The sequence below is a fragment of the Tubulanus polymorphus genome, chromosome 8, assembly GCF_964204645.1.
Source record: "Tubulanus polymorphus chromosome 8, tnTubPoly1.2, whole genome shotgun sequence".
In the NCBI taxonomy this organism is placed as follows: Eukaryota; Metazoa; Nemertea; class Palaeonemertea; order Tubulaniformes; family Tubulanidae; genus Tubulanus; species Tubulanus polymorphus.
This window is the reverse complement of record NC_134032.1, coordinates 9,664,397-9,680,333: the sequence shown is the minus strand read 5'-3', so window position 1 is coordinate 9,680,333 and position 15,937 is coordinate 9,664,397. Positions and strand designations below refer to the sequence as shown.

At 37.9% G+C, this 15,937-nt stretch overlaps 1 protein-coding gene across 2 annotated transcripts; it reads left to right on the top strand.

Annotated features, from left to right (window-relative positions):
• The first annotated feature begins 4,618 nt into the window (after positions 1–4,618).
• LOC141910144 (uncharacterized) lies at positions 4,619–14,933 on the top strand. 2 transcript variants are annotated; one of them, XM_074800867.1, is made up of 8 exons: positions 4,619–4,772; positions 8,059–8,130; positions 9,120–9,363; positions 9,895–10,033; positions 10,600–11,069; positions 11,609–11,736; positions 12,192–12,497; positions 13,896–14,933. In XM_074800867.1, the coding sequence occupies exons 2-8, from the start codon at positions 8,099–8,101 to the stop codon at positions 14,344–14,346; spliced, it is 1,770 nt and encodes a 589-aa protein (XP_074656968.1). In that variant the 5' UTR covers positions 4,619–4,772; positions 8,059–8,098; the 3' UTR covers positions 14,347–14,933. The 2 variants fall into 2 exon arrangements, with proteins under 2 accessions (XP_074656968.1, XP_074656969.1); XM_074800868.1 differs by lacking the exon at positions 4,619–4,772 and adding an exon at positions 7,933–7,965.
• Positions 14,934–15,937: the final 1,004 nt, after the last annotated feature.

The window sequence follows — 15,937 nt, the reverse complement described above, 5'->3', positions numbered from 1 at the left end:
GAGCGACCGGACGTGTCGTTGAGCGCGTCGACGACGACGTCATTTTTTTCATGGTTCTGCTGATCGCGAACGAGCGGCGAGCTTATCGATGAGCTGTTTAGAAAGAAAAAAGACTTAAAGAAGAAAGTAAAATGGTATCTTTGTTATGTATCATGAATCCAAACAAAATGCTTGTAATGTCCTGGTTCAAACGGAACTGGTTGACTGGCCAGTCAACGGTCGTGAAGCAATCGCACACTGTGCAATTACGAATGGGGCCTTAGCAAAATTAATTTAAAAATGTCGGCGATGTAGGCGAAGAACCACGTGGTTAGCTAGCGGCGAACCCTGGTGGTGAGATACGGAATTAGCATTGCGAATAAAATGGCTGACGCGTTTCAAATACAAACTCAGCAGGTCGACGCACTCGATGTTGGAAGGATGTTGAAGATATTTTTCTTACTGGTTCGGTGTGGCACTAAGTAAATAAGCGCATTTTACAATCTGCCGAAGTTTATCGAGACGTATCCGATATGTCTGAGATCGATTCCTTTTTATTCGATATTTTTCTCCGATTTTAAGCTCACGTGCTCAATCAAAACTCAACGAACAAACTCGACACCATTAACACGACGGAGCTATTTTTCAACCGAAATCGCGCCGTCTTAAAAGCGGTCGAGCGGATGTCGCGATTTGTCAATCAAAACCATTCATATATCAATACGTACGAACATATCGAACGGATGTTACTAAAGAGCCGCGCGCATGCTCTACTGGTAACATTAAAGCGCGTGACTCGGCACCATCTCGGGTACAGCTATGAAGGGGTTAACCATCTCGATGGGAAGGGGCTCAGGCATTTCAGTAAGTAACGTGGCGTGGCGCTCAGATATTACTAGATATCATATCCGATGCATATCCGTTGAACAAAAAAAAAAAGACGTCAACAAAATGGCGCGTATTATGATGTCCTACGTGGTTCCGGTTTTCGTGTTTAAAATACGCTGCTTTAAAGATGACGTCGATTAGTTTTAAAACCACGTGGCCTTACAGAAATAGACTTGAAAACGCCAAAAGGCCTTGGAAACCGGAAGTCAGTTACGTGTGAACCGGAAGAGACATGCAAACAAAAATGGCCGATTAGAGGATCGACATATCTGATGTTTTTTTACACCTCGGCGAACTCTAGTGTTTCTGCGTGGTTTGGACGTTGATACTTTTTTCTTAAAATCGATTTCTATGGCGTCGTCGTCAGTGGCGACTTTTTTTTTACTAAATGATATTAATTGCTATATCATTATTATCGCATGATAATCGCATTCTTGAAGCGGGGGTCGGATCCAAAAGGCTCGCGTTGGATTTATTTTACACGATGGCTCGGCGCAAACATTTCTGCAAGCTTTCTCCGAAAAAGATGAAATTTAGTTTTGCGACATGTTTGGCGTGAATTACTGACAAAGTTGCCAGAATCTTTTGCGTTGAGCGATTAACCGTGCTATATTGTAATAAAGTACATCATACGTGCCCACTTTAAAGATAAGACAAGAAAAGATAAGATTCATTACACTCTAAACACGCTTACGTAGATGATTACACTATTTACAATAAAATTACTGAGAAAAGAAAATTGAAATTTTCGCATAGAATGTAATTATTATAACGTATTGCACATCATTTTTGTAAAAGTTGTATTTATATATTTACATTCTATAGCAGCTGATAAATCAAATTAAAAAGAAAGTACAACCGCAAACAAATCAAATAACTTGGCTTTGAACGTAGCTTTATTCACTTTGGCAGTAACACCCTCTGGTGGCCACTAGACGAATTATATTTACGTTTGCGGTGCGCTTCTTAGAGAAATATTGATAAATATTTTGAAATATTCTGAAAACATCGCAGGGAAGATTCTTTTGGCGTTTGTACATCCGAGTTACCGCAAAAACCAAACCCCAATATACACAATTATCTAATGCACATGGTTGTTACCGCTAGACGGCGGTAGTTTCGGGTGTAAATGATTTGCTGGATCCGCCCCTGTCCATGGAGCCACGAACCTATTTCACACACAAGGCGCCATCTAGCGTCGCGGGTTAAAATCATCTATGTTATATCAACTTTTAAAACAATCTTAGTGTTTTTCTTGCGCTCTGATGCAATGTTAAAAAATATTATGATTAATTGAAATTATTACGATTATTATTATCATTATTATTATTATGATTATTATTATTATTATTATTATTATTATTATCATTATCATTATTGCAATTGATTATATAAATAATAATACGAAAAATCTAAATTATTATTTCCATTTTTTGCATCTCTTCCTGATCAGGATGCGCTGGGTGCGGTGTGTCTGATGGGGTGCGCGTGATAGTGACGTGTAAATGATGGATCGTATGCGTGAAAAAGGATATCATAGATATATATGTACATATTAATATTATAAATTATATACATATATATATATATATATATATATATATATATATATATATATATATATATATATATATATATATATATATATATATATATATATATATATATATATATATATATATATATATATATATATATGTATATGTATATGTATATGTATATGTATATGTATATGTATATGTATATGTATATGTATATGTATATGTATATGTATATGTATATGTATATGTATATGTATATGTATATGTATATGTATATGTATATGTATATATATATATATATATATATATATATATATATATATATATATATATATATATATATATATATATATATATATATATATACCAATACGAATATATTAATCGCAGACTTTTCTGGGAAGACCATTCTTTTTCTTAATAACCTCAAGGCCGCATCTACACAAACGAACCACAGTCTTGATGTAAATAGTTTTAAAATCGTCCTTTTTTAAGAAAAAAATCTGCATTATTTATTTTCCAAGGGTTCGGACCTAATCGCACACTGTGATGCGCTAGTAATGTAATCAAAATGACGTCATCATATTTGCATACGGAAAACGAAACGGGTTCGAGTCCGAAAATTCGACGTGATATTTTCTTCGAATTTAAATTCTTCCTTGAATCGTTACGAATGCAAGATGCCTACCCACAACCGTCGATCGAGGATGTGAAACGAATTGCAAACGATCAGAAAATTCGATTATCAATCATTTAGATTATTACTATTAATACTATTGTGTTTATCATTACATTTTTATTGTTATGATTATTATCATCTTGGTTATTGATTAAATCTAAACAACGCATTATTATGTCTCTTATCATATTTAATTCTACATAATCAGCACTGTTTGCAAAATTGTTACTAGAATGGTCGTTCATTTTGCTATGTTATCGATTTATCGTTTCCGATCACCACGCGAATATCGCCAATCCTCGCGAGAATTGCACAAAATCTCTCGTACCCGTAAACCATTGTTCTATTTTTTAATTTCTTACGGGAAAAATATTTTGAGGATAATAGTTATGATAATAATGATAGTAATAATAATGGTACCGTGGATGATAATGACGATGATAATCTTGTTCTAGGAAATAAATTGACGATGAAAAGTTCATGTTGAAGCCTTGTGATTTACTCTTATCGATGGGATTCATGTATATTTACGTCGCAATGGGATACCGGCGCTCACCAGATGGCGCCACGAAACAGTGGGTTATTATTCCTCGTGAAAATCAGTTCATTTTCAACGAAATTTGAACTGGATTTTTAGGCTTCCAAATTCGAAAATTAACAAACTAGCCATCGAGTCGATACAAGATCTGCATTCTCACTCAGTGTATGGAATATTTTTCACTGGAAATCGACTTACTTGTTAGAAAAGTTGACGTGAATTTAGTTGAAATGCAGAAAAAAAGTGAAGCGTGATGACCCAGTTACCACTAGCAAAAGTGGCAGAATCCGCTTGCCGCAGTAGCATTGCCAGTATGACGACCTGATCATCCCGAATGACTTCAACGAATCAGTTACGTTACGATTGAAGTTTCGATTAACGATATCCACATTGTCAATGACTTAAACGATTCAGTAGAATTATGATTATCTGCCTATGACCTTCCCAGGGCAAAAGCAAGGTCGTAGGAACGTGTTGCCGATTTATTTTTTCAAGGGGGGGGGGAGCATGGCAGATAGACGGAAGCCCATTTTCTGAAGGCGCGAGGCCCCTATGAATTAGGTACGTATAAGCTCTACCTTCCACGTAGGCCCCCGTATCTAAAGGTTTGTTGTTATCCTTGGTTCTATGCGCTGATATCGATGTTTTTTAAAGACCCATTCAAGATTTTTCCTATTGGTAGGCCCCATAGTAATGTCCTTCAAACGATCACGTGAAATTATGACGAGATTCACGACGAGACTTTCAATCTTCAATTTTAGCTTCCCCTTGAATGAGAAAGAGAATGATGAATAACGTACTAAACTCGACAGTCCTCGCCACGTCATTGAGACACACTTACGCAACGTCAGAAAATTATTTAATATCAAACTCAGTCTGCGTGTATTTTGTGTTTGTAGGTGCATTTGGAGGTCCACACAATAACGTTAATGTATTTAGGCAGTTAACCAGTTTTTTCGCAAACAATGAAGTCCTCACAGCACGGTTACTATAAGCAGGAGATCTACTGACTGGGTAACGACGAAAATAAAGAAACAAAACACACGCATACACTTAAACTTGTTCTCGCTGCAAAAATATGTACCTGTAAAAGACTAAGTACTAGGAACGAACTCAACTTACAGCGATTATACCCCCCAAAAAACAGGTGAGATATGATTTTTCGATGAGTAGACATTGTATCGTTTAAAAAGAGAATTAACGACACGGAATTTGATTAATACTAATTAGAATCAAAATATCTGACAGATATCTAGCTAAGAAGTCGTCTATCCTACATAAGACATTATTTGATTTGCAAAAATCTCAAAAGCGTTTCGGTGTCTGGGACCTTTTGAAAATAGCTAAGAGCCTCGTAACGCCTCGGTGGTTTGATTATTTGGGGTCGAATTCTGTTACCTTCTCTCGATATCAGAGCTCCCTCTCTCAATGTCAGAGTTACCCTCTTTCAACGTCAGAGCTACCCTCTCTCAATGTCAGAGTTACCCTCTTTCAATGTCAGAGCTATACCCTCTCTCAATGTCAGAGTTACCCTCTTTCAATGTCAGAGTTACCCTCTCTCAATGTCAGAGTTACCCTCTTTCAATGTCACAGCTATACCCTCTCTCAATGTCAGGGATACCTTCTCTCAATGTCAAAGCTTGCCTCTCTCAATGTCATACAGGCAGACTACGCCCTGGATACAGGTATTTTCATCTGCTAAATAACATTTACTAGGAACTGTTTTGTCTGGTAAACATGTTAAGCGGGCATTATTACATTTTGCCAGACGTCAATTCAATTCGGCGCGCTTGTCACCAAATTGGAATTAGTTGAAACCGGGGCCTTAATTACATTCGCTAACGACGCAACAGGTTGCGTCTGCGTATCAAACCCGGTCGTGTTGGTTTGTTTTTTAAAATGGGCAACACGTGCGCAAGTCCGACTTGTGAAAAAGCCGTCACAAATAAATCATAAATTTCGGATTTTTCACTCTCACGAGATTTGAATGATATTTTAACTGCGAAGATGACGACAAGGGATCGGCGCCAGATGTAATCTGTACACATGACCTAACTTTTAGATCTGCTAAATCGTTTCTTTTTAATCTCTTAAGTTATTCTTCATTGAGAATAATGTCACGAGTGTACTCGACGTGAAAAGCCGTGCACGTGCACGTCTGACAAATTCATGCAACACTTCTGCTATCTATTTCATATCTTACAAATATTTCCATATATGCCACATATATTTCCATATATATATATATATATATATATATATATATATATATATGCCACATATATTTCCATATATATATATATATATATATATATATATATATATATATATATATATATATATATATATATATATATATATATATATATATATATATATATATATATATATATATATATATATATATATATATATATATATATATATATATATATATATATATATATATATATATATATATATATATATATATATATATATATATATATATATATATATATATATATATATATATATATATATATATATATATATATATATATATATATATGATATCTTTACCGCAGACACTCGATTTAGAGAATTTAGAGAATTGCTTCAGTACAAGTCTGATTCGACAATGCGGCGTCGGACGAAGCTGTTGTGGGAAAAATTCGGAATCGTCAAGATGATATTTTCTATCTTCGTGCTGAAAGTCAGGGGCGTCGCCATGATTTTTTTTCAGAGGAATTGATGGGAGGGAGGGGGCGGTAGCGGAACTATACCTCGTATACTTTGCGCCGTATTCGCTGAGCACCGACGGTAAACGAGGAATTGCGAATCCTTCACATTGCCTGAATGTTCTCATAGTCTTAATCATTGAAATTCGAAGTTTGGTGAGGGCCGTTTTCTGGACCTTATAGGACAAAATGTTTATGAAATTTCCGAAATATGAAAAATTCGGAATTGTTAATAAAAAGTGGAACTTGGATTTAAAAATGGGGTCATCCGCAACCCCCGATTTCTCTGGTGACGCCCTTAAAACCTAGTTCATCGTCGATGGAATTCGACGTAATGCGTAGGGCAGGACCCCCAAAACAGTAGTTCCACAAACAGGGACGGTGACGAACTACGGTTGCGTATATGTATGCAAAATCTGTGGGTCCTGAGAGACAGATTCAGATGATGAAAAATGGGATTCCCTGGATTATTTTTGCCTTGAGTAAGACTAAGGGTGCGCACGTCGGGGATTCCCTATATTCGGCGTGGATGTACTGGTATATCTGTATTGGTATACCCCTCCTTTTTAAGGGTTTATTATTTCAAAAGTTAGGTCGGGTATGTGGGGCGAAAACCACTTCAACGCGTAGCTAAGATGCTGGCCTAGCAGCCATAAGCTGGATTTCCCCTGGGTTAACACGCTCATTAAGAACTAGACGCTCGAATTTCTTATTCCCACTATAGGATATACAAGATTTTTGAAATAGAGTCAAACTTCTTTCCATTTCCGACGACTTCACAAATTCAGTAAAATTATGTTACGTTGCTAACGACGAACTTTTCATTCTTATGAATGACTTCACAGACATTCAATAGAGTTATTTACCAATGCCGTTTACGTTTTTTTCTCATCGAAAATTTACGTTCTGTGTCAGCGCCTGCAGCGTCGTATCGCTGAATCACAGACTCCGCGCGATCAGTGTTACCGAGAAAAACACCCGTCTGGAATAAATCGCGAATAGGTCGGGCGGGCTCTCCGCCGCGCGTGCATTTCTCGTTAATTTTACCCGGTTTTACCAGGACGACGTGTTAACGAGAAAAAAAAGAATCGCGTTTACCCGGCTATCCAAAACGATTATCGCGCCCCAGTTTATCTTACGTTTAGCCTACTCGATCGATCGTAACCTCGATTATATATCCTATAAAATTGACCAAAACTACGTTGGAATTGAAAAATCGGTTTGAAGAAATTCTGAAAAAATAACTTGTTCGGGCCTGCCATTTTTTCGGTGATAAACACTTTGATATTCGCAATTTTAGTGATTTGGCTTCGAAATCCGTTTAGCTGTAAATCTTACTCGATGAAATACTACATAACTACACCATTCTGGTATGCAGGTCAATTAATCAATAGACATAAGGAGGCGCTTAAAATTACTTAAGAGATCAGAGACACGGAACAGTGGCCAGTATTTAACGAATTTTATGACCGCCAAATATTTAGTTATTCACTTCATAGTATTTTATACTTTCCTCGGTGTGTACGCGCACTGACCAAAGACTAATTGCCACTCTTCTTACATGAGCGTGGACTCGACGTTGTCTACTCGTGAACATCGATTCGGAATAAAGCCGTAGAAGTAAGACCGCATATATGAGAATGGTGTAACGCATATGTATAACTCAAAATGTGCAAAAAACCTATCTACCTATCAATTCCTTTTCAATTTCAGATTTAGGTCCAGACTGCGTGGAAACTCATAGCGGCTCCAGATGTACAGGGCTTATAAAGAACATTTGCAAAGGTAACAAAAAGAACTAAAACGAGAAACTTGATTTTAAGAAGCTTCGACAGCTAGTTCAAAGTTTCAAGGTTTATTTGATCCATATTTTACAAAAAAATTCGAGCAGGGATAATATTCACAAGACTAAAAAAACATAAAGAGTCCGCTTTATGTATTTTTGACATTATGTATTACAAGGTGGCCAGACGATGGACGAAACACAAACATAATTTCGAAGGGGTTTTTGTAAGAGCAGAGATTGATATAGATATGATACAATGACGCTTTTAAAGGAATACTTATGAATCGCTATCACTAGGACGTGTGAATAAGACACCTTCAAATTTAGTTGGACGTGTGAATAAGACACCTTCAAATTTAGTTTTTTGCAAGGACATTTGGTCAGCAATCTGCGGTGATTACCAGCGATTTTACGAAACAAATCATGACGTCATTTCTTCTATGAGAAAGGCAAACATCGAGTGATAATCAGAATTAGCGAATACAAAATACTTTGTTCCGATCTGGTCAAATTATGGTCGTTCATCAATCTGTTTTGAAACCAGGAATCGCAGTGTTCTCGATTACATTTGACCAAAAGTTTAATCAGTCAATTCCCGATGTTTTGACTCTGGACCAAACACAGAGAACCGTAGAACTGAACCCTGAGAATTGAGATTAGTAAACAATCACGAATTTTATCTATAACTTAATTGGCTTGAATTCCTAATTTAGCTAAGAACTAATCTTAGTGGATTCAGTCAAACGCTGTGTGGGTTTGAACTTGCTATATGTGCGCGCGTGTGTGTGTGTAGTACTGATTCAGTTCTCGGAATCCTGACAATAAAAACCCAGGCAACCGAGAAAGCCGTACGCGCATGCGCTAGCGTGTTTTAAATAGCGGTGCGTACGTCTGCTCGGCGCACAGCTTCGAGTAGAACCGGTCCCGGACGAATCAGGTCTCGGAAACAAATTGAAATTCGTTCAGCGATTTTTCATCTTTATCCTAGCATACTTAGCAAGTCCTCCGTGGAAGCAGACGATATGTCGAAGAACGCGAAAAAAGGCTCTGGCAAGGGAGGCAAATATGAAGATATCGTCCAAAGATACCACGCGGAATGGAACCGCCGGGTGAGCGAGTACGATTCGCTGAAAGATTTGGACATCTTCATCTTGGATAATTCGATTCGTGAAAGCACGGTCGGCGGCCTGCGCGGGCACACGATCGAAAATAAATGGCAGATTTACGAGGAGGTAGGTGCAACCTTTCTTTAAGCTACTAAGAGTTGTTTTCATATGAAAGTTTTGCTTGTTTTATAGAATATTTGGAAAATGATTTTTTTGAACTACAAAAAATCTTGGAAAGATTTTTGAATTAATTTCTGAATTAATTTTGAAAGGGTTAGATCGTTCATTTCTTTGAGCGAAAAGTGATTTTAAAAAGGTTTTGCAATTTTTTCTTAAAACTACCAAAAGGAAGTAATTATCGAAAGAACGGTTTTCACAACTTCGTTTCATTCATGGATAAAGTTACTACAAAAGAAGTGAAAAATCAACTGCTTGATCAAACAAGTTCTACAGGAAAGGTCGTTATTTCAGGTCAATGCTCGGTTGAAATTTTGGCTCGAAGGTTTCACTTTGAAATGATTCATTGAAAATAGTTCAGAACTATTTTCAACTGCGATTCTAGCTAGAAATCGGCTGCAAAATGTTCACCTTTTTAAATGCAATTTCACTACGCTTCCAACTAAACTCTTTCTTGATTATTTTACTTTCGTTTCGCAGGTACAGAAGATGGGGTTTAAAGATATGATCGTGGGCTCATTTTCGCACATGACGCGAGTTGACGATATGTTCATTACTCAATTGGGAGAACGAGGGGCGAATTTCGAGCATCTGTGGGCGTTCAGCGAGGTCACATACAGTAAGTCACTGCTATCCGGGCGTGTATTCGTTCGATTTAAGTTCATTGAACTAGTCTGAACCGATTTGACCCCGAGATAGTTCACCACAGGGGTCATAAAAGGACTTGAGACAGGTCTAGGCCCGTTTTTTTTGCCTTATGAAGTTAATCTTCTCGAAATTGGACTACGCTCATTTTGATTTCTATAACCAATCTTACAACAACACTTAATTCAACCATAGAAGTCTAAGGCCAGGAGGGAACAACTTGATATCAATCTAGGCTAATTTGGGTTCTGTCCCTGATCTAACAATTTAAGACCATTGCGTCTAAGCTCAATTTGGTTCCTAAACCCGACTCACTATATTGAGTGGCCATTGCTGTTTGGTTATAAGCCTGGATTCATGAACAGTCACCCAAATGACGTAGACTGGTCTTAAATCTAGATTTTTCAACAATGAATAGAAAAGTACACTTTGATACATACTGGTAAGTAATTCTACGAAGCGCGTGTTTTTTTGTGGGGTGTAATTTTTTGATCGAATACTGAACGATAAACTACATCGCTTTTTCATCGCTTTTTTCAGAAACCAAGAAAAAGGTGCCGGACACCGAAACAGTACCGGTCGGTCTGGAAAAGATGAAGAAGTTTGGCATGCGTAACGTCGTCTTCGAACTCGATCTCAGTGACGTCATCTACGATTTCGACGCGTTCCCGATGTCGAAGATGATGGCTCTCGTCGAGAAATGGATCCACTGGTGTTACAAAGAGCTGCACCCGAAATGCCGAATTCTGGTCAGCTACAGAGATCTCCCCGACACCTTGGACGACCACGCCGAGCGTATGTTCGAGATGACCGACTTCCTGGGCTCGATGCCGGAGGGCGTGCGCCCGTTCGGTCTGGCGTTTGAGGAACCGAAAGGCACGTGTTTGCCGGAAGAGTGCGTAGTCTGGGTGCAATTCATTCGCGAAATGATGAACAAGCATAACTGGAACGGGCACCTGCTGGCTCACGTGCACGAGAAATTCGGTCTTTGCGATGCGACAAATTTGAAAGTAAGATTTGCCTTTTGTTTTAACGTCTCTAATCATCTTCGTTATCGTTTCCTATGTCGTTTTTCTTCTCTTTATTGTTTTTTTTTTATTTCTGTATATTTTTTCTCTCTTTTCTGGGGCTGCTTTCTTGTAAAAACTAACTGTTGCTTCAAAGCCGTCCCTCATTTAATATTATTACATCTTTAATGTATTTCCTTACTCATTAATTTAGTAAAAATCTTACTTGAAAATAAATCATATCAAATCATATCATAGCATAACCGGAGTCGAATGCCTTACCCACTCACCCAAATCGCTTCGCCATCACCGCATCAGCGATTATATAAGTTATAGTGATCGTGCTAAGGGTAGTGGGCATGGCATTTGAGTAGGTTTTACGTCGGACTTAAAAACGTGTTCATATATAACTTATATTAATGTCTTTCTTGTTTCCTAAACGTATCCAGTGTCTTTTAATCAAACAGTGTTTGCCAAATTATAAGCTAAAGATTTCTCGAAAAACTAAAAAATGTTCTCCTTTATTTCTTCTCGACGTTTAGATCCTAGCCGCTGGGGCCAGTGGTATGTGGGCTAGCTCGTGCGATGAAGGTGCCTTCATGGGCGCTGCGTCGTCGACGGTTGCCATTCTAAATCTCGCTAGAATGGGCAACAAAAAAGTGCTTAAAAGGTATGAGGCATATAGGGCGAGGTGCCCTGAAATCAGTTCGTACAAATTCATCGCATTAATCGTTCAATTATTTTCGAGAAACACGTGTGTGAGGTTTTTCAAATCGTAATCGTTTGAAATAGAATTCTCAAATTAATTGCTATTCTATTCAACAAACAGCTCATCGATTTCTCAATTACGATAAATTAGAAACGAATGGGAATTTTTAATCTGATGGTAATTTTCTAACTGATTCGTTTGAAAAATTATACGATTTTTATCCATCTGAATTAATTTTGATTTTTGTTCTTTTTTAAATGGGTAACTTTTCAACCGTTTTTTTTCAAATCGGTATAGATTTTTCAATCAAGAGAATTTTAAAAAATACCAACCGTTTTTAAACATTTTTTTTTCAAGTTGACATTTTTCAAATAGGAAAATTAGAAGATAAGGTCGTTTTTTTAAATCGATTACAGGTACAACTGCAGCTATTTGAGAAAGGGTGCGATCGCCGTCACGAAGCTTTCGACGGGTAAAGACCCTCACCCCCGACAGCCCATTTACGGTGGCAAGGCCCTCGATTTTGTATTCGGGCTCGACAAGGGTGACTTTGACATGGGCGCGTTTTTCGGCGAAGACTATAGAATGCGTATAACGACCTTGGCTTCTCCGGAGATGATTCGTCTGCGAATGGTACATCTATTCGGCGAGGACCCTAACTTCACCGACGAGATAGCGATCAAAATGAAAGAGCAAATGCTCGACGATTTGAAACACAATAGGTACGCGAAGGTTTAACGATACTTGCGCACAGTTTCCCAGTTATCTGGCTGGATTGTTACTCAAGGTTCAAAACACCGCGAATCTAGTTTTACAGCTCTTGAGATAAATTAGACTCTAGAATTTATGAGTCTAATTTCAACCCAAAGTTACTTGGCTCTACTCTCAAAAACTGTGAAACTAAAAATTGCGAGACGTGAGTTTGAATTTTTTCACAATACTGTTGAACTAGTAACAAATTTGACGAGTGTCTGATGCCTTTATTCTAGGTTCTAGTCATTCGTAAATCTTTCGATAAATTTTCAAGCTCATTTTAACGGGAATCATTAAACGAAATTTCCCGTTGCGATTCCTAAAACCTAAACTAACAGAATGTAATGAACCTAAGGTTGTTAGTCTGTCCTTTATGGCTCGGTCTGGGCCTGATTAGTCTTGGTTTAGCAGTTTAAAAAGAAAATCATTTCCGAGGTCAAAAGGTTCACGAAGAAACGACCATAACATAAAAGAACATTTGTTAAGCGACATGGTGCCCCATAGAAACACGTATCAGAAAGTGCCTGGGATTCGTCGGAATTCTGTTCTTCGACCATATTTATTGCCTTTTTGTCCAATGTACTTCTTTATTACTTGGTAGCAACCTGGAATATATTCTTTTATTGTCCATGACAGCAATAAGCATGAATTGATAAAATGAATATAAACTTAACTGTCTATGACCGGGCCTTGTAATAACGTAATTTCTAGAGCTATATTCATTTCAAGCTTGGACGCTAAAACGCTTCAGAACTCACATGGTTAAAACAGTACAAAAGCTAGCGCCACGCGAAGACAATTTTACATTCATACTAGGTTTTCATATTTTTCAAGATTATAGAGTATCAATTCTGTGAAATTACTCCTTTGTTGGTCGACGCACAAAACGAATTTCTAAAAATATAATGTATCGCTTTGTTCCTTCAACACAAAATGTCCTATAACATCTATATTGCTGTCAGGTTGAGGCCAAACACGTTCCTAACTGGCCTCGTGACCCTTATTTCTGAAAGAAAGTAAATGCATGATCTAAAAGAAAGTAAACGATTTTTAATATGGTTGATATAAGCCTGAAAGAATGCAATCTATGTATCCGTTACTAACTTATCTTACTAACTTGTGAAGTTATTTCATTTTGCAAAATGGCGATTTCTATTTGATTATTACGTTCGCCCTTTTCATTATTTCAAACGAATTTTTTCATTTTGCTGAGATAACAATTTACATTATGTTTTACCAAACGTACATTTTGCTTCGACTTCTTGAAAGTAAACGCTAACTCAGGGTATAACCACTTAATTCATTTTGCGAAAATCCTTTAAACGAAAGATTTAATTTAGAAAAATCAAACATTATTTTAATTATAGGAAAGAGGAATACCAGAGTCCTGCAGGGTTGGCTGTTTTGTATGACCGCGTCGGAGGCGCCCTGACCGAGCCTATGGGCGAGGCGATCAACAACATGAAATTGAACTCGGCCAACGCTGACCGATTGATCGCCGAAGTTCGAGCCATCTGGGACAAATGGGATCTGAGGGACGAAGTCCAAGGCGACGACATGCTCGAGTTCGACTCGTTCTACAACGGCTTCCTGTCGCCGTACTTCGGCTGCTATCGGTGCGCGGACACGAAGAGGGCCATACAAGCGTTGGATATGGACGCGGATGGCTCCGTCGATTGGAAGGAGTTCAGGGTATATCTGATGTGGGCTATGAAGCAGTACCCGCAACTCGCAACGGCCGAGGAGCTGATCGACATGGCTTTCAAAGGCGGTATCTTGCCGGCTATGCGCGACGAGCTAACGAAGGAACAGCAATAAGCAACAGTCCGTAAACGAAAGGAATCAAAATTAACAATACAGTGAATATGCATTGAGTTCAGAAAAGAATTATTCAATTGAAATTTCATAGAAAATAATTTTCAAGTCATTAGATTTTAATTTTGATTTCCTCTACGACTAAGCGATTAAAATGACGATGAATTTGGCCTAAGAAATGAGTGCAGGTAACGCGCAGTTTTGAAAGTTCTCTACTATAGAGTTTATTATACCTTTGAAACTTCCCTTATATAAAGATTTTTTTTTTCAAACGTTTCAAAATATATATACATGTATATCCAGTAATCAAATATTATCGTTAAAATGTGGTGTTGGGGTCGATTTTCTGAAAAGGCTGTGATAGGGTTCCGTCTGAGTTGATTTTGATTTCAGAATAAGAGAATTAAGAAGAAAAATCATGTAACGATTCAATGACTTCTATTGAAAATGACGAATAATTGAAATAAATCATTTCGCTGATTTTGGGGAGTCGGACCCTAAATATACTTGACCTTGACCCCTGCACGTGGTTGCTCCTAGTCTCTTGGTCTCTTTAACGGTTAAAGAAATAAAGCAGATTTATCTATCAATTGCTAACAAATTAGTTTTTTTGTCGTTTAACGTGAATTTTTGTGGTGTTTTGTTCTTTGACACGTGCGCACAGAGCGCCTGGATGGCCGGTACTTGGAGGAGGTAGTCATCATCAAATGATCTAATAAAGACGTGCCAGGACGGACCCCATGTTCACATATCTTTGTTAAATTTGACTTTAGCTAAGGAGGAATAATTTGAACGTACATTCTGAAGTAAACGTTTTTCAGCCTACAGTCTAACTTAAACTCAAATTAAGTGTATCTCAAATAAATTCTAGAGCCCACGAGTTAGTCCCTGACAGCTACCAGACGGGGGATCGCAGTATTTTGGGTGTGAATCATCTCCACGGGGCAACTGACATTTCGATTGAATGATAGATGGAGGCGACGCAATGTATGGCGAACAATTGAGTAAATACGACGTGACGAAATCCTTCTATACTCCTGACAAATCCTTCGACGAAATGACCCGATTCTACGCCACTTTTTATGGTTTGACCACTGGTTTTCGTGTGTAGGCCTACGATACGCGGTGCTTATACCTGGTGAATAGCTGGAACTTCGCGACACACCACATATAGGTTTATCCGATTTCTATTCGAAATAAGGAAATTATGGTGTAAAATATAAAAAAATAAGAGTTATCAACGACACATCCAATATTCGCTCGAAGGTATTGTGACTCATGATATGATTTAAATGATTTTCTTAGCATATTACTAAATGTTAGAATCCACAAAGAAAGCAGTCAGTGACATTCATATAGGACTCAAGAACCATTTATCAGGCCAGATATCCCCCTTCCTAACCGTTCCCTTAAAGAGGGAAGAAGTACCCTGCTGTTATAGCCCTTAGCACACACGAATGCCCTACCCACGCCATCTACGCCGCAGTGCTAGTGCAATCAGGCAGGGACCAACTTAGGAGGGGGGTGGTGCTGGTTCCGGAACCACCCCACTGGATTTGAACCTCCCAAAAATGTCTACCCCCAAAAATCTCTA